Raw genomic sequence first — 19,769 nt, forward strand, 5'->3', positions numbered from 1 at the left:
GTTTACCAGGAAGTAAAGAGAGAATGGCAGGGTTTGAACATTAACACTATAGAAGTATATATTTTTTTTCCTGGAGAGCAATTAATCATCTCGTTGGCTTATTCCTGTCACAAATAAATTAGAAAAATAAACACGATTATCAAACACATTAGTTCATTTGAGATTTCAGATCTGTCAGCCAGGGCACAAAGAAGATAAAATAAAAGCAAATTATTTTGATCTTTCTTTCTTTCTTTCTTTCTTTCTTTCTTTCTTTCTTTCTTTCTTTCTTTCTTTCTTTCTTTCTTTCTTCCTTCCTTCCTTCCTTCCTTTCTTTCTTTCTTGAGGCTTGGTACAATAGTAGGATCGATAACATGTAAATTTCTACTATTTGGAATTTTACCTTGATATATGAGTTCTTTTCTGCTAAAAATATTTTAGTTCTGTAGTAACTACATTTTTTTTAACAGAATAGGACTAGTGTATCAAGATAAACTTCCAAATGGGATTTTCAATTCTATGAGGACTTTTTTAATACCAAATTACCACAAGGTAATCAAATAAAAATGTTAATGTCAAGTAAGGAAATAAAATAATTATTTCCTGCCTGACTTAATCTTCAAAGGAGAGATAATCAATAGTCTAAAGCTCTATAGTCACATGACCACAGTTTGCTCTGGTTTTTTTTGCTGGTTCCCAGCATTTGTATTTGTTTTCATTAAAAAAACAGTGATTGGAGAAAATGGATCTGCTTAACGACTGAATGATCCGCTTAATGGTAGCACGATTCTAACTCATGATTGCATGATACGCTTACGGGCCGCCATAAAAACGATAGAAAAATTTAGTCTGGTCACATGAGTGCCTGGACCTACGACTGCAAGGATTAACAACCAAAATTACCTTCCCAAAACACCCCAAAAAGTGTACTGTTCTATAGGCAGGACCAACGTCATGGAGAAAACTTACTTTGGGTCAGTCACTGCCTGTCCTCCGTCCAGTCTACTACACAGAGTTTCTTAGATAGGCTTCAGCACTGCTGGTAGCAGCTTAGCTGGTTGATTTCTAAAAATCCAGTCAGGGCTGATCCGTGGGCCAAATTGGGAAGTCTCAAAAACGATCATCCAGGCTTCTGCGCTGCTGTTGCCAAGACAATCAACAGGACGTGACCACAGAGCCACCAGGGTCTAAGTTCCACTCAATGTTGAAATAAGCACGTGCAATACAGAAAGGGAGAAGGAAATATTGTCCTATAAATATTATTGATCGAGAGAAGGAAGCTTCTGCTCTAGACTTCCTCTGTAAAAGTTGCATTCAGAGCACAACAGGCATGTTTGGGGGATAAAGATGCATTTTGCCAGGCAGAAGTGGGATCAGGGGCTGCCCCAAAGAAGAGGGAGTCAAGCTATTCTCCAAAGCCCCTGAAGGCAGGACAAGAAGCAAGGGATGGAAACTCATCAAGGAGAGAAGCAAGCTGGAAATAAGAAGAAACTTCCTGACACTTAGAACAATTAACCAGAGGAACAACCTGCCTCCAGAAGCTGTGAATGCTCCAACACTGGAAATTTTTAAGAGACTGGACAGCCATTTGTCTGAAATGGTATAGGGTTTCTTGCCTGAGCAGGGGGTTGGACTAGATGACTCCAAGGTCCCTTCCAACTATTATTATTATTGTTGTTATTATTAATATTATTATAATTCATGAAACTGCTATGGGCACATAAACTGCAGACTGATGTCAGGGAACCTTTATATCATGTGTGGACTTCAACTCCCAGAATTCCCCAGAAAGGGAATTTAAGCCACCTATACCATATGTACATTTCAAAAATATAGAGATGGTTTTTTTAAAGAAAAGGTGGGAAGGAAGGGGAGAAAAAGATCTAGAAATGATCCACTTTTTATCATATTTTTATGTAGATAGGTCTGCTGCAGATGTATACATATTATACATAATATAACTGGTGCTTATCAATATTAGACAATATGGATTGTTTTTATGGTCAATTTCTTTTATATCCTTCCTGTTACTTTTTCTAACGAGGCACGTATGCGATATACACATTCTTATAGTTAAAATTAAAATAACTTCTTTAAAAATGAAGGGATATACTTTAAAGAAAGAAAAGAAGAGGGGAATTAAAGGTGAGGGTGGGGTGGCTAGAACCTTCTCCAACTGGTCCAGAATGCGGCCGCGCGGGCGGTGTTGGGAGGGACTCGTCGCTCCCATGTAACACCGCTGCTGCGCGAGCTGCACTGGTTGCCGGTGGTCTTCCGGGTGCGCTTCAAGGTGTTGGTTATCATCTTTAAAGCGCTCCATGGCATCGGACCTGGATATCTCCGAGACCGCCTTCTGCCGCAGGTTACCTCCCATCGGCTGGTACGCTCCCACAGAGTGGGTCTCCTCAGGGTGCCGTCAGCCAGACAGTGCCGGCTGGCGACCCCCAGGGGGAGGGCCTTCTCGGTGGGAGCCCCCACCCTCTGGAACGAACTACCCCCAGAGATCCGGGTGATCCCGGATCTCCCCTCCTTCCGCTGCGCCCTAAAGACATGGCTTTTCCAACAAGCGGGATTGGCCTAGGGAATTTTAGTGGGGTTTTTAAGGGTAATTTTAACGACTAGGCCTTTACAAATATTTTCTTTTAATCTGGTTTTAATATTGATATTTGTTGTAATGTTGTTTTATAAGGCTGTCAGCCGCCCTGAGTCCGGTGAGGAGAAGGGCGGGGTACAAATCAAATCAAATCAAATCAAATCAAATCAAATCAAATCAAATCAATAAATAAATAAATAAATAAATAAAAATAACCTTCTCATAGAAAACTCCCTAGTTTGTGTCATGCACCTGTCTGTGCTCACACAACATAGGGCACCGTAGCTAAATGAACCCAGGGTTAACGGAATTAATCCAGGGGTGCCTGAACCCCTAAACCCCCCACACAGGGCTCAGTTCCCACGACCTATTGAACTACCAGCCAAGACCCTTCTCCTTTTTGCAGCCCAGTCGTACCAATCCAGCTTGGGCGAGTGTGAGGATGGATCTGGAGCGATGCCAATGACAAAGGGTGCAGGTGTGAATGCAGACACAGGCGCCAGGGTGGGTCGGTGGGTGAGGTCTGTATGCAGGAGGCCGGGTCCGTGCAAAGGGGCAGATCCGGATCTACGTGAACTCTGCACTAATTCTCGGGGAGGGGATGACAGGGACTCCCCAGAAGATCCCCGAAGGCTCCCATCCCGGAGACCTGGTCTTCTGGGGCTCCCCGCTTTATCCCCTCCCCAAGAATCGGTGCGTTTGGATCACGTAGATCCGGATCTGCTCCTTTGCACGGAGCCAGCCTCACGCACACAGACCACCCACCCACCCTGGCACCTGTGCCTGCATTCACACGAGCAGCATCCCCGCACGTGTGTTTTCCAGCAGCAGCAGCAGCAGAGACGGCTCGGCATCCGCGAACCAGGGCCCGGGCCAGCCGCTTCTCGGGCTCCTCCCGCAGCCGGCCTAGCCCAGCCCAGCCCGGCCCGGCCCCGCCGCGCCTCNAGCCCAGCCCAGCCCAGCCCGGCCCGGCCCCGCCGCGCCTCCCGGCCGCCGCCGCCGCCGCCCCGCCGCCTTCCCCGACCGGGGAGCCTCCGAGCGCCGGGATCCACCTACCTGCCGGCGGCGGCTGGGGCTCGGCGGCGGCGGCGCAGGGCTGGCGGCGCTCCGGGCGAGGCGGCCTCGGCTGGTTGGGCGCCGGAGGAAGGGAGGCGGGCGGGCGGGCGGCTGGGCGGGAGCGCGGCCGGAGCGAGAGGAGGAGCCAGCCGGGCTGGGCTCGGGGTGGCCGGCTGGATGCAAAGGACGGGCCGATGCAACAGGCGGGCTCGGTCGCGCACACGCCTGGAGGGGCGCCGCCCCCGCCAGAGGCTTCTTGGGCGCATCCTCGGCGCTTTCTCGGCATCCGCCAGGAGGGGATCGGCCGCCGCCTTTGCGCCGGGGAAGGTGGAGCTTCCCGTACAGGTAGTCCTCGACTTACAACGGTTCGTTTAGTGTCCCTGCGTCTTTGCGACGGCGCTCCAAAAAGGGACCCAGGACCCTTCCTCCAGTGGGGTTGCCAGGTGTCCACTATTTGAGCGGACAGTCCGCTTTTTTCACATTATGTTCGCTATTCTTTTTCACAAAAGAGTGGACATTTTTTTTTATTCTAAAGCTTTATGATGAAATGGTACCTAATCTAAAGCTGTACAGTCTACTTTTTTTTACTACTTAACACCACCCCACCCCCCGCTTGTCCGCTATTTTTTGGAAGCAGACAGGACCTCCACACTTAACGACCCTTGCGGCGTCCCCCTGGACACCTGATCAAAATTCAGACCCTTGGCGACTGACTCCTATTTATGACGGTTGCAGTGTCCGGGACTCACGTGAACCCCTTTTGCGACTTTCTGAACAAGCAAAGCCAAGGGGAAAGTCAGCTTCGCTTAACAACTTATAAAGCGGCAGGGATTCGCTTTAACAACTGTGGCAGGAAAAGTTGCAAAATGGGGCAGAATTCACTTGACATACAGCATGTCTCACTTAGCAACAGAAATGTTGGGCCCCGTTGTAAGTCGAGGCCTATCTGTACAGCTGATTTGCGGCGGTCTCCTCTGCAGATGCCAGCCAGGTCCAACTCGGATCAGCTCTCTCAAGATCGATTAGATGCTCCCTTTTCATCCCCTTCCGGTCAATCCTGTCCAGTTTCCGGAGATTGCCTAGCAACACAAGACTTTCAGAAGGGGTTGGCCATTGCCTCCTTCCCGGGGTTGAGAGAAAGTGCCTGGCCCAAGGTCACCCTGCCGGCTTTGTGCCTAAAGCAGGTCTAGAATTCACAACCTCCCAGTTTTTAGCCCGGTTTTGCCTTCACCCCTGCACCAAACTGGCCCATAGGTGCTACTTCTTAGCTGGACTTGCCAAAAAGACATATCCAAACCAATAGGCAGCTGTCCAAAGGTCCACCCTAGACAGAAAGAGGAGTGAAACATCCTAATCTGGATTAAGAAGGATGTGTGAACCCAGTCAGTGGTGGGATTCAGATATGTGAACAATCAGTTCTCTGTGTGGATGCCGCTTCCGGAAGTCCATTCTGGGCCCGGGCAATAAAAAATTAGCTACCGGTTCTGCCGAACTGGTATGAACCGGCTGAATCCCACCACTGAACCCAGTTTCCCGGAACCATTATTAACTAGTACTAAATAGGCGCTTCAGTTTAGGGTTAGAATGTCACATTAGGTGAACCCACCTAGTTGTGATTTATGGAACAACCTGTGATTCAGCCATGGGTTGGCATGGATGTCCCGGGTTGAACTAAACTGCCAGAGTTCATAATTTCTCTTAAGTGAGTAGAACCGTTGTAAGGTTTCCACGTGCAACTTGGCTCCAGATGCAGAACTAACAACGGATGGTGGATCCGGTTTCCTTTGTACTTCTAATCTTCCGTGACCAATTCATTTTTCTTCATAGAATGCCTTTTAAAGGTTTCAAGAGCTGGGAAAGGTTTCCGTATTAAAAAAAACCCCCAAAATCATCTACTTTTGCTCTCAGAGATTAACAAGATTGCAGGCTGTGTATTTTTTTTTTTTTAAAAAAAAACAACCAACAGAAAATCGAATTTTGCCACTTTGCTCTGTTTGCTTTTAAAGTGGTCCATCTAAGAGTAAATCAAGAGCACGCTACCGAGGTATTCAACAAAGGAGTTTATTTACCAAAATACAATTAGTCAATACATGACAAAACTTCTGTAAAAGTAAAATAAATTATTCTAACGTTGTTCGGTATCTCGTAAGGTAGTCAAAGTAGCTCTACAAAGCCTGCGCCCATCATTTCTAAACAAGACAATTCTAAAGAGAGCTTAAGGCATGCAGTTTAATGTGCGGATCTTACAAAATAAGCCATCCTATCAGTAAGATATAGCAAGAGAGAGAGAGAGAGAAAAAAAAAAACCCCCAAGATCTGCGGTTTTCAACATGTCAGTTTTCTATACGTTTTATACTTTGGCTATAAAAAAACAGTGCCATCGTATTACAATTCTTTTTCTTAAAAAAATATAAATGTATCCATGCTCATGAATATCAAATGCAAAAGTCTATTAAATATATTTTAACATTACTTTGAGCACCGACTGTACATTTTATTCATTTATTTAGTGATTAAATAAGAGCTTTAAAATTCAGAACTTCACTGCCCCTCAAGGGACGGACACTATGTGAAGCTGTAAAATAGCCTCTATCATCCAAGCTGTTAATGCCATACTTAATTGTGGAAGCAGGTCCCTGTTAAATATAATATTCTGTTTCCAGGTAAGCTATTTAATGCAATCATATGGAATGAGCTCAGACTTAAGGTTTTAGTCTACTCAAACAGGAGAGCAAAGAGTGAATTGCACTGGTGCTTCCCATATCCTAGATGTCTGGTTTACTTCCGCATCCACTAAGGTTCAAGCCACGTTTGCATAATATCTGCATATATAAAGACTAGGAAAAAAAATGCAAATTCGGGCTTGCTTCCTACGGGGATTTTATGTGCGCCTTACCTAAATACTACGTGTCGTGCACAAATATCCAGTGAGTGCAAATGTGATTTCAACCACTCTCATATTCTTCTACTCTGTTGTTGGCAGGGTTTTACATCTGGGTGGTTCAGCTGATTAGCTCCAACAAGAATTGAAGCGTGCTGATTTTTTTTTTAGCATAGTATGTATTCAATACAATACGTTGAATATAGCTGGAGGCTACCAAGGAATAAGGTGGTTTTCTAACTCTGCTCCCTAACAAGGGTATATAAATAACTGCAGCTTGGAATATAAACGGGAACTGTATCCGTAAGAACTAGAAACTAAAGCTGGCTTTTTAATTCAGAGCCCTGAATTCAGCTCCTACATAAATTAAAACATACAGTATAATTAGCGAGTCTAAGCATCATCTTACCAATATCTAAAAAATGAAGACATGCTATATATCTGAAAAGTGCTTTTTGATTAAAAAAAAAAAAGGAAATGACTGACATCCAAATAGAGTACATCTCAACATTTTTCCCCCCCAAGGCAAGTAACATGATCAATAAACTCCTGTCAGACGCAAGACTGAAGAATGTCAGTTTAAAATTGGTTGGCTTTTTGTGCAAATAAAGGTAATGTCACTCTTTTAGTACTGACTAGTCACTTAATTTCTTTTTTTTAAATTTTTTGGGAGTTAACAGTGTGAGTTAAAGATTACATGCAGAAAATATACTTATTTATTCCTTGTGGTTTCTTAAAAAAAATTACATGCCTAAAAATTAATAGCTAACTTCAATAGGAACTTCACTGCTGTTATACACTGTAAGCTTATACTTTGACAATTTTCTTGTAGTGTACTAAAGAGGCATGATCTATTATGAAGAATGAAAATTTACAAATAACAGCCACCCTGGCTTGAAAAGGAAAATTAAAAATGAAATTTTAGCCTAGGTAATTTATAACGGAGCCTAATCAGGTTACAATAAACAGATCGTTTATTCCAACAAAAGGGGATGAAATAATGGTCTTTTTAGTATGAGTGCAGATACCTAAAGAAGTACCCAAAAATTTCCTCTTTCCAAGCACATCAGAAATTCATGAGGAGGATGAAATGTCAATAGAAAAATGAATATAAAGACATTATCTTAAAACCCATTCTAACCAGTCTGATTTCCATTTTCTTGACTGGGAAAGTCAAGTACTGTACAGCATCCTGAAATGGACACATTCCCTCAGTTTCCCCTTAGATGAGGAGTGTCCAACCTTGACAACTTTAAGACTTGTGGACTTCAACTCCCAGAATTCCCCAGCCAGCCAGTCTTAAAGTTGCCAAGGTTGGACACCCCTGTCTTAGATGTTCTGTTCCTTAAAAAATGTTTCTCCACCTCGGCAACTTTAAAATGCATGGACTTCATCTCCCAGAATCCCCCAAATTCTGGAAGTTGAAATCTATGCATCTTAAAAGTTATTGTGGTTGAGAAAAGCTGCCTTAAAGGATAACTTGGAAATAGCGACATTCTACATCCTATCTAACCGTAATCCTAACATGACCTATTTCTGTAAATCAAGAATGGGTAACTTGGCAGAAGATTATATCTCATTTAAAAGTAAAAAGCTGGGCAAGGGAAAGAGCTGCCATTTTTATTTCTGATTTTTCTTTTTCTTTTGGCAAGAGTGGGTACCAGGAAACTGTGGGCAGTAGGCTTTTCTCAAATTTCTACTATACAAGGGCCTCCGAACTTGGCAATTTTAAGACTTCTGGAGTTCAACTCCCAGAATTCCTCAGCCAACCATGCTGGCTGGGGAATTCTGGGAGTTGAAGTCCACAAGTCTTAAAAGCCGCCAAATTTGGGGACCCTCCCCCAGACTATTACAATACTCTCTTTTCATATAATGCTGCATATAATTTAGAAGGAAACAATACACAGTATTACACAATGCAAAAAGGAGGAATTCCACATTGGATAATATGAAATGCTTTCAAGAACCGCTCTCCATTCAGCCTTTAAAGTTTGAAAACGATCTACACGAAGTTTTCCATTTGCCCAACTTCACACTTCAGAAATATTTGGGGTGAGGGCAGGGAAGGAGACGCCCAACTCAAGTAGCACCGTAAAAAACTGTGAGGTTTTTAACTTAACTTTGCTAAAATACAAATATAAATAGATTAATAAATAGACAAGGAACGTATCTTGCACGTCTGGCAAAATAATTCAAAACTGCATATGAAGCCACTATAAGTAACAAGTTACTCGAAAGGAAATGCAATGGGGGTGTGTGTGACATGAGCTGAGAGAGAACTGCTAAAAGGAAGCATCAACTGCATTTCATACAGAGCACATTGGCTGCGTAGAATTGAGAAGAGGCTGTGTAATTAGCATGGAAACCACTGGCGGTTAAGCAGCTGAACTGTACTTAGGACTACAACCAAAAAAAGAAATTCAGGCATAAAGCAGGGATCTCCAAACTTGACAACTTTCAAGACTCGTGGATTTCAACTCCCAGAATTCCCCAGCCAGAATGGCTGGCTGAGGAATTCTGGGAGTGGCGATCCCTAAGTCTTAAAAGTTAGCAAGTATGGAGAGCCCTGGCATAAGGGATGAAAGTTGTAACACCTGCCAAATCCTAATAGGGTAATGTCACAAGGTGTTAAGACAGTACGGCAGAGCTGCTAAGAACGCACAAAACCAAGTGATGTCTTTTATCTTCCTGAGATTGTTTTTTTTTTCCAGAGATCAGTAAGGAAGGGCAAGGGGTGAAAAGAAATTAGCCTTTGCTCTCGTTTTGATGGAACAAATTAAAAGCTGCCTGAGATTGGAAGGGACCTGTTTGTTTTCAGGGGCTAAATTTACCAGGGTTTTCATCGGAGTTGCAATGGACTTTTGTATAGAGATTTTGAAATGTTATTTGATGAGAGGAAGAGTGGGAGAGGGAGAGAGAGAGAGAGAGAGAGAGAGACAGACAGACAGACATAGGTGAGAGATCCCTTTCATTGCACTGCTTCAGAGTTAGATTAACAGTTTACCTTGTCTCTTGTGACCCTTCTAAAATTATGCATGCCGAAATGAAATACTAATCAATATCTGCTTATCCTATGTACAGGTAGAACTGAAAAAACTTTGCTAAAGAGGGCCCGATGACATACTTACTTTTCTATCGCATCAAAGAAAAGAATTAACCAGCCAAATATTTTACCCAGAGGCAGAACTTATTTTATGTTGCTTGATGCAGCAAGAATTTGGCCCAGAAAACAATCAGTTGCGACGGGAAGCCTAAGAACGAACAAAGGCTTCCATCCTCAGAAATGGCTGCTTGCTGGTCGTAGCAAGATGGTTTTCTTTCAAACTTACCTGAAGCAGATTTTATGCCCTCTAGATGCATGTCTAGGCATCTAGAAAGGTTAAATCCCTTTTTGTTAATTCCTCACGGTCAATTCTCTTATGTCACTATCATTTGGGTTAATAATAGGCATTAAAAATAGTTCTAGTGGGTAGAAGACAACTTCTGGGTTTTTACTGTAAACGCAGCATTATTCACGTTATGGTTTCTTCGAAAGCTTGTAAAATAACAAGAGGGCTTCAGATGGAGGAAGGAACGAAGACTTGCACTTTGAGCAAATAAATATGTACACATACATACAGGCTTGTTCCTAAGTTCTTTGATTTAGCAAGTCCTTCAGGCAAAGTTGGAGGTCCGGAGTGAAAGGAACTTTGTCTAGCTCAGTGTTTTCCCACTTTGACAAATTTGAACATGCGCGGATGTCAACTCCCAGAAATCCCTAGCCAGCAGGACTGTCTGGAGAACTCTGGGAGTTGAAGTCCACGCGTCCTTCAAGTTGCTAAGGTGGAGAAACGTTGATTTAGTTTACACTTTGAGCTGCTGACTGGTCCTTATTGAGAATGATGTTGATGATTTCCCCTTCATGTTCTTTCATATGGTCCAACAAATTCTCTTTGCTGGTGGACTCAAATCCACAGATACAGCAGCAGAAGAGCAGAACACAGTATTCTGAGCCAAGGTGGGACTGGCCTGGAGCCTTCTCTGAACTGCTTGAGGTATTGGTGGTAGAAGCTGGATCTTGATGGTTGTCTGAACTCATTATTTTGTTCTCCATCGGCTTAGGAGAAGTTGAAAAAGACACGCCTTCGGAGCTACTGGCATCATCTTCCAAAGTTTTGGTTACTTTCTTCCCAGGCAGCTGACCCAGTAGCCTACAAGATAAAGATAACGAAAAGTTTGGCATAAGAAGAGTTTTCTTGGGCAGCCAGATGGGCAGTATATAAATTTAATAAATAAATAAAATCAAAAGTAAAATAAGTGGCCAGCTTCTCCATCCATCCCCTATTTTGGATGATTATTCTGGAACCCGAACTAAGATGCCTTGTAGTTCTGTCCAGACAGCATAAACTCAACGAAAATGGTTTTAAAACAAATATTTATTCCAGGAATTCTTAGCAGAAACTTACTATTCTGAAGATGTGTCCGGTTGTGTATATTTGTCCATTTTGAGTAGGTAAAAGGCAGTAATTTCTCCATATCAGCTTAGCGTGGTTACGGACGATCTCCATGCGTGCAGCATGGTGGGTTAGACAAAGGCTTTCTTTACAAGCTGGCTGGTAGCCAGGATATCCTGTGATGAACTTTGTGGCCCCTTCCACTGACTAGCACTAGATAAGTATAGGATTCACTGAACAGCTAAAACTACATTACCCATAAGCCATCTCTTAAGGAAACAGCATTTAACCCTTTAAATGCTAAACATTCTAACATACAGTTCTTAAGCTAACTGGCTGGTCCAGCACAATGATGTTTCTTTTCTAAACCCAGAGGATTAAAATCTTTTCAGTGGTGGTGTTCAATGGAGTCTGGTGTCACAAACCTAAACAGGGACTGCTGAACGCACGCACCTGCTGCTTTGTGAAATTGCATCGTTAATCGCTTTATTCACTTGTTCATAATTATAATTTTCATCACTTGCGTGCTTCCACATGTGAGACTTTAGGGAAGGCGGGTGGCTGCATACATATCCGCAGAGAGAACATCTGAAATAACAACGAGAGGATGCAAAAGTTATTGCAAGTGAAAAACATACTACAGCAAAGCAGACCAGTACTCCATTTTCAGTTAAACTTGGCTTATCTGGAATTGCAGTTTAAGTAACATTTTAAAGAATCTCTACAGGGCACCTTCCCTAACAGTAAGTCTGTCTCCGGGCAAATATACAGTCCTATCTAAGATTAGCTAGTAAAATGGACTTTTAAGGATGCAGAAATTGTACAAGAAGCAACGGATGGAAACTAATCAAGGAGAAAAGCAACCTAGAACTAAGGAGAAACTTCCTGACAGAACAACCAGAAGCGGTGAATGCTCCAACACTGGAAGTTTTTAAGAAGAGACTGGACAGCCATTTGTCTGAAATGGTATAGGGTTTCCTGCCTGAGCAGGGGGTTGGACTAGATGATCTCCAAGGTCTCTTCCAACTTTATTATTATTATTGTTGTTGTTACTATTATTATTTATTATTATTATTACTGCTATTACTACTACTACTACTACTATTTTTTTCAGTGCCGTTTCAGTCAGAAAACTGTTGTATTGTTGTAAACCGAGGACTACCTGTACTACATACCAAATAATTTATCAATTGGAAAAAAAAATCCTGATTCCTAATCCTTCAAAAGATTATTCGGCGAAACAAATGAACAGTTCAATAGCAGAAACTGCATGGCACTCCAGTTAAAAGGGACTGAGACAAGGAGAGAACTTTGGAATGCAATGGTTGATAAAAAAAAAGGATGAGTGGTCTTCCAAATATAGCTACACTGCAAATCTCAGCAGCTTCACTCAAGCCATCCAAAACAAAATACTTCTTAGGTAGCTGATGGCAACGCAGAATAAAGACTAAAAAGGCGGACAGACCAAGCAATAAGAACAGATCTAAAGAAACCTTGAAAACTGTAACTCCGTTATTTAGCCAGGGAACAAGATTGCTGCTGGTGCTACTGTCTTGCTATTTGTTACCTACTTGAACTGCTCCATTAACTGCACTGCCTGGTGCTCCTGTGGATGGCGTCTCATATGACACTTCAAGCTATTCATACTCGTTGTGGCAAAGTCACAGACGCGGCACCTGAACAAAAAACAAAGGAAGGGTGGACTCCGGCAGTCTTGTGTCCCCTTGGTATTTGAATGCCCCAGAGTTAAAATAAAAATGTTTCGGAACATTAGCAATGCTTCTAGGTTTGATCACTTGCAATCCAATAGTCAAACATGGACCTCCTTTACTTCCAAACTCGTTTTCTGCTGGGATACAAGGAAAATTTGTATCCCAAGGAAAAAAATTGATTGGGGAGTTCTGGAAGTGACCATCGGCAAAAGGCTGGTCAAGTTTATCAAAAGATGGCTGCCATTAAAATAGCAAAGTCACTAGTCAAAAGTCCTTTCCAGATGTTGGTAACCTATTCAAAGAAGGAAGCAGAGAGACAGATGCCTGCCGGACACTGAAAACCCCACAGCCTTTGCAAAAACATCGCCAAATTGTTTAATATGACAGAATGGGGAAAATATTAAATATATGTTATGTTAAATACGGACTGTAGCCCTGTAACTGAATTTAACAATTTATTAAAAAAAAAACCCAGATATAAATTTATTTATATTTCAACCCTTGCATTACTTTGGAATGCAATCTCCAAAATGTTCCTCAGAGTGACTTTGGGCTGGCACTCTCTAAAACCCTGGGCTTAATCCACTTGCTTTGATAATTTAGTGGGTAAAAATTTAAGCTTGAATTCTGCCAATGAAAAGAGATTATATTTATGGCAAGCAGAAGCGTAGGAAACAGGCGGGAGGATTCTAAGTACGTTTCAGGAACAAATCCCTGATCATTTATGCCCTCCTTCGAAATCAGAATATTTCAAATTGCCCACTGGCTGCTGCAAAGGAACCGTTAAAACAAACAAACAAACAAACAAACAAACAAACAAACAAAACAAAACCGGCTTAAATGCCATGGATAATCGAAATGCAGATATGTTCACCTGTAGGGCTTATCCGAGTTGTGAATCCGTCTGTGATTCCTCACTCCAACATACGTTGTACTTGTGTAATCGCAAATGTCGCATCGGTAAAGTTTCTGAACTGAGATCTTGTCCCCTAGAATAAGAACATCAGGAGACATTTGTTCCCCTTCAATCCGGGTTTCTACTAGGGCTAATTAGATACCCGTGAGAACCCTCTAAGCTGTAAATAAAACACAGGGATCATAACTTTCCTACTATGGAAGACAAGCTGAGCCATGCTGACTAGCCACTTATTTATTTATTAAATTTATATGCTGCCTATCTTGCTATCGAGAGAAACTCTGGCTGGCCTTGGTAACCTTATTTTCCCGGTGTTTGCCTCTTTGCCCTTTCCAACCATGAAGATTGTCAGCGTTCAACACCACAACTTTTAAGGGATGCTGCATTTCAATTGTCTTGAATCACCGTTCCTTCTCCAATGGTTAAAAAAAAGAGAGAGAGCTAACCTGGGTCCCTGTCCTTAAATGTTTCTAGACAATACCATTTCTGTATTGCTGTGATCAAAACTGGACACATTTTGTACTACCGTTTGTGTCACAGTCACCCTTTGTGTAACCGGAGGGTAGGATATATCAATATACACACACCCATTTGCACTATTCAGGGGACCCCGAGGGCACAGATAAACCTCCAAGTGGCCTCAACGACTCTCAGAAAGAGTGCTAACGACCAGATGACCGCAAGGAGTATAACTCCTTCCATCCTCCACCGTTCAGTCAGAACTGAAGAAGCTTCTTGGATGAGAAGGGAAAACAAAGGAAAAACAAAAGCCCGGTTGCCTTTTGAAAAAGCACCTTTAGGAGAAGAAGCCTTAGGCACTGGCAAAGGATGTATCATTGACTGGAGGCAGGAGATGACCAGGCTGAGCCCGAGGGCAGGATCAAACGTGTCATCAGTTTGAAATCGCTGTGCTCCCATAACACACCTAAGTCCAGCCTCCTTTAAATTCTCTTGACTCCTATCGAGGGCAAATTTGTCTTGACCTTGAGTGGATCAGATTCTTGTGTAGAGGTAAGAGGTAATAAACTTGAAGTGCTTTGAACTCAACTCCTACTCCTTGGGTTACTTGTGCCTGACGCTGGTGTCTGTAGTCACTACCCCCCCCCCCCTACAGCATTGTGCACTGCAAAACTCTCCGATTAAATTTGTTAATTTGACAAAGCGCCACACTCCCATTCCCTTTTACTAAATGATTCAGTTGAGCTGGTGGGGTTTAGGGCCTGGTTTAATGCATACACGTTTCGGAAGGGGAACAAGGTATGACAATCTCGGTTTAGCTGCGGGTCTTTTTCCGTAGCAACCCAACATTTCCCCCTCTGATCCTGGGCGCTGGGGATCCCTTTAATGTTATAAACGCAGCCATGGTGAACAGGAACACTGATGGTTTTTCTAAGCAGGAAAGGCATGTTTCTGCTCAAGCAACTGACACGCAAGCAGATGCTGCGCCATAAACTTCGTTTTTTTTTTTATAGAGGCAGCATCTGTTTGACAAGAGGATTTCCTTTCCTGCAATTGTACCTTAATTTGATTGCAAAGGGCTTTCAAAATGCTTCGGAAAGCTAGCATTCTCATTTAATGAATGCAATTAAACAGGAAATGGTGTCAAGTGAAGGCAGGCTTCTAACATGAGGTTTTCAGATAAAAAGGTACTTTAAGATACGAGACAGGGCAGGAAACGCCCCCTCCCTTTTTTTTTGAGCAACCAGCAATCAAGAAACAAGGCCGACAAACCCTGATCTCTGCACCCAGATGAAGGAATAGGGAAGAGAATCTCCCACCCAGGGTTGCACCCTCAAATAAATCATCATTATTAAATGACAAGAGGGCTTAAACAGGGATAGCCGAGAAACATTCCTCTCTCTCTCAATTCTCCAAAGAGAATTCAGATTCTATTTGCAACTGGGGAAGCAAAGGATGAGTTTACAATGGCCTACTTGCAACCTGGCACCCTTTAGAGCAGGGGGTCTCCACAAGCTTGCCAACTTTAGGACTTGTGGACTTCAACTCCCAGAATTCCCCAGCCAGCCGGAGAGTTGAATAGGAGTTCATCGTGGGAGTTGAACTCCACAAGTCTTAAAGCTGACAAGTTTGGAGAGTCCTGCTCTCCAATACTTCTCAATCTCAGCAATTTTAAGACTTGTGGAATTCTGGGAGTTGAAGTCCACAGCTCTTAAAGTCAACTGAGATTGAGAAATGTTGCTCTAGATCAGGGGTCTTCAAACTTGGCCCTTTGTAAGTCAAACTTGGCCCTTTATAAGGCACGCTGGCTGAGGAATTCTGGGAGTTGAAGTCCACAAGTCATCAAAGGGCCAAGTTTGAAGACCCCTGATCTAGATCTACCAGGTTATAATGCCTGAAACTGCCAGCCAGCAGAGGCCAAGTAGTTGAGTAGGGCGCCAGGAGAGAGAGGGAAGGTGCACCCTGGCCATTCTCACAATCACCCAGCTGAGAGCCATGGTGTGCAAGGGGAACCCAATCCAATCCACAAAACTAGCCAACGAGATAGACAGTACCAACTCTTTCATCTGCTTCACTGCAGGCCACTAAGCCGTCAAACGTCGGGGTTGCGCACGTATCGGGGAGACTGTGCTGCTCTCTTTCGTGACTGCGCAGCTGACTCTGGAACACAAAACAGTCGCATAAGTGTTACTGTCACGTTAAAACAATGTTGTTAATGTTGTTCAGTTGGGCATTCTTTTATTCCATGAGCATTAATGACAGTGAGTGAGCTGATCACGTCAATGCATGACTCAAAGCCACAATTGAACAGCAGTGGAAGCCTTTCAGAGAGAGATCCCACTTGGAACGAAGGAGGAATTTCCTGACATTTGTTCCCTTTCAACCCTGGTTTTTACTAGGCCAGGGGTAGGTAACCTTGGCTCTTTTATGACTCGTGGACTTCAATTCCCAGAATTCCTGAGCCAGCATGGCTCAGCTTGGAAACCTCTCCCTTTTCCCTCAGCATGGCTGGCTCAGGAATTCTGGGAGTTGAAGTCCACGAGTCATAAAAGAGCCAAGGTTGCCTACCCCTGGACTAGAAGATCTCCAAGGTCCCTTCCAACCCCGTTATGGGTAGTCCTCAGCTTATGACCACAACTGAGCCCAAAATTTATCTTGCCAAGTGAGAAATTTTTAAGTGAGTTTTGCCCCATTTTACAACTTTTCTTGGCCACATTGTTAAGTGAACCATTGCAACTGTTCAGCCAATAACATGGTGGCTAAGCGATCTAGCTTCCCCTCACTTGTCAGAAGGTCACAAAAGTTGATTACTTGACCCCGGGACGCTGCAACCATCGTAAGTGTGAGTCATTTGTTAAGCATCTGAATTTTTCTCATGCGACTGTGGGGATGCTGCAGCGGTCGTTAGTGTGAAAAATGGTCATAGGTCCCTTCAAACAGTCACTAAATGGACTCTTGTAAGTCAAGGACTACCCGTAGTCTAAGCTTCTGTGTTTTGTACACAAGCAGAACCACAATCAGAAACCAAAGCTGTGGTTGTACAAAATAGGCAGAGGACTCCAGTGTGCCACCCCTCCCGTTCGCACAATTCTAAGCACCCAAGCTGGCCGTTTGGGCCCAGCCTTTGATTAACCCCAGGCGCAGCTCTTCACCTTGTAATGAAAAGAATCCTCGCACTGTTTACACTGGTACATTCGGGTTTTGCAGTGGTTGATCATGTGACTTTCTAGATCCTTGCTGTGGTCGGCGACGTGCTCGCAAATCGGACACTGATAAGGCTGCCTCTGCCGGTGGACCCTCAAATGCTGCTTGATGTACCCCTTGTTGCCGCTGCTGTAGTGGCATAAGCGACACCGGAAAGGCCGATCCGCGTCGGGGATGTATTCCACCAGACTGCTCCCCAACACGCCGGCATCCCCCGAAGGTTGGCACTGAACGTTATCCTGCAGCTCCTTCAAAATGTCCTCGTCGGAGGCATTTTGGTCCGTCCTCTCTTTCAATTTCTCAATGACTGTCAGCAGCGACATGCTGATGCCCATTTTGATGGGGCCTTCGGAGATCTCCGGTTTGTCCTTCTGCAGCTCCACGAAAGCTTGCTCCTCTTGGTTCAGGCTACTCAATTCCTCCGTCTTCAGGGAGGCAAGCCGTTTAGAATGGCCTAAGTAGCCGCCCTCGGGAAGCCTCGGCCCAGCCTCCGAACTTAAAGGATTTACATCGGCGAAAGCCCGCAAGCTGGATCGGGCAAGCTCCGCGGCTCTGATTGGCATGGTAACCAGGGCTTCGGCAGCTAGCGAGTGCAGCCTCAGAGACTCCGAATTGGTTCTCCTCCGGGCGGCTGGTGCATTTTCATTGGCCGTTTTAGCTCGACTGGGATTTATGTTGCCTTCTGCCTTTTCCGCGCTGCTCCACCCGATGATAACTTCTTCGATTTCAATCGAATTCTTATCCATGTGATAAATGTCGCCCGACACGTCCCGTACAGCCGGAGGGTGTTCAGGGCCGGCGTCCACGGAATAATGCAAGACGTTATCCATGGCTTCGTTCTGCAAAACGGGCTCTCCGGCGGTGGGCAGGCGTTCCACAATGACGTTAACATGGCCCTTTTTGTTTGGGCTGCAGTTAATGATTTTCTGGGCTGAAGAAAGCAAGCTGTCGGCCCCCAAATGGTCTTGGTCCAGGTCTTCATGCGACCTTGGCTCCTCTAGGAATCTGTCTGCAGGTGAAAGCGCAGTTGGCTGACTTAGGGCCGACTCTTCTTTGACAGGTTCTTCAGTTTTGAAGGCCACCGGCTCGGGGCTACAAATGCGAAGTTGAACAGGCTGGTTGTTGCCGAGTCCCTGCTCGTTGTTTTCTAGGGAAAGGACGACGGTGTCCAACGTGGCAGAATCCGGCAAGGTGGCTTGCTCTTTTTCCTCCTCAAATATGGGATACGAGCAGTTCACTTCTCCCGCGTGCTTCCAAGCGTGCGTTTTCAACATCCTTTGCTGCCCGCAAGTGTAGCTACAAATCAGGCATCGGTACATGCCGTATTGCTCGTAGGTGTACCATTTCCGCCTCCCCTTCTCGGGCACTTGGGGTGGCGGCGTCCCTTGATCTGTGCCGATTGTGACTTTTTCTACTGGCTCAGGCAAAGCGGTAGCCGACAGGCCGGTGCCATGCGGTTCCTTCGACGTGGTGTGGATTTTGCTGTTGTTCTCTGGGTGACTTCGAACGTGACTTTCAAAATCCTCTACGCTCCGGGTGGTGAAACTGCACATGGAACACATAAGCACGACCTCGTTCTGCTGACCGTGTTGCTTGATGTGCTCCTTTAAGAGAGGAAGGGTGGGCGACACGGATTTGCAGAGACTACACTGGTAGCAAAGGACCTTCCTTTTACTCAGCGGAGGACTGTCCATCGTGTAATAGTCTTCTATATTGATTGTGCCCAAAGCAGGCAATTCCAGGGCTTTAGATGGGACCTCTGGAAGGTTGGTGGTGTCAGGGTACAAGCGTTTTTTCCCAATTAAAACACATTTCTGTGACTTTTCACTTTCGACAATTTTGCTGAGCTTCTGAATGACCTGGATGAGGGGATCGGGTTTACACTTCAGCGGGTCATCGGCGTTCTCTGCGGATGAGTTTACGATGGCTTCGGAAATCAGGACGGCTTCCTGTTCCCTCAGATTTGAGATTAGGGCAATGATGTTACTGCCTTCTTCCATAATACCTAAAAATGGCAATAAACAAACAAACAATAAATGGCCTCTTTCATCATCAGCAAGCTGAAGTAGGTGCGATTAACTACAACAGGGGTGTCAAACTCAATTTCATTGAGGGCCGCATCAGCATTGCGGTTGCCCTCGGGGGGGGCAGGGGTGTGTGGCCAGGGTGGGTGCGGCCTACTGGTTGCGCGTGGATAGAGTGGGTGCGGCCTACTGGGTGGGCATGCTCTACATCGTTCGCGTCAAGCGTGCCTGTGGGGGCCTAGGTAGGAGTGGGACAGATCTGAGGGTCTCTGGCAGAAGGGGGTGGGACCAGGGCAGAGCCCATTAAGCTGGATATGTGAAGTAGGCGAGGGCCATTTGCTGGCCACTTCCAGGCGATGGTGCATTTCTTCATTCCTCATAAAGGGTGACACCTCCCCAGCATGCACCCAGGGGGCGGGGCCGACGCGGCAGGGGCTGGTTCCTCGCTGTTTCCAGATGGCCTTGTGAATGCATTTCAGCATAGATGGCCACCACAAAATTGTACATTGGCT

General features: G+C 44.6%; 1 protein-coding gene across 1 annotated transcript; it reads right to left on the reverse strand.

Annotated features, from left to right (window-relative positions):
- Nucleotides 1–10,336: 10,336 nt before the first annotated feature.
- On the reverse strand, nt 10,337–19,233 carry ZNF507 (zinc finger protein 507). Its single transcript, XM_029284881.1, has 5 exons — nt 17,182–19,233; nt 16,120–16,189; nt 13,529–13,691; nt 11,396–11,530; nt 10,337–10,699 (listed from the first exon to the last, which is right to left on the reverse strand). The coding sequence occupies exons 1-5, from the start codon at nt 19,231–19,233 to the stop codon at nt 10,348–10,350; spliced, it is 2,772 nt and encodes a 923-aa protein (XP_029140714.1). The 3' UTR covers nt 10,337–10,347.
- Nucleotides 19,234–19,769: the final 536 nt, after the last annotated feature.

Source organism: Protobothrops mucrosquamatus, unplaced genomic scaffold (assembly GCF_001527695.2).
Source record: "Protobothrops mucrosquamatus isolate PMUCROS unplaced genomic scaffold, P.Mucros_1.0 scaffold1051, whole genome shotgun sequence".
Lineage (NCBI taxonomy): Eukaryota > Metazoa > Chordata > Lepidosauria > Squamata > Viperidae > Protobothrops > Protobothrops mucrosquamatus.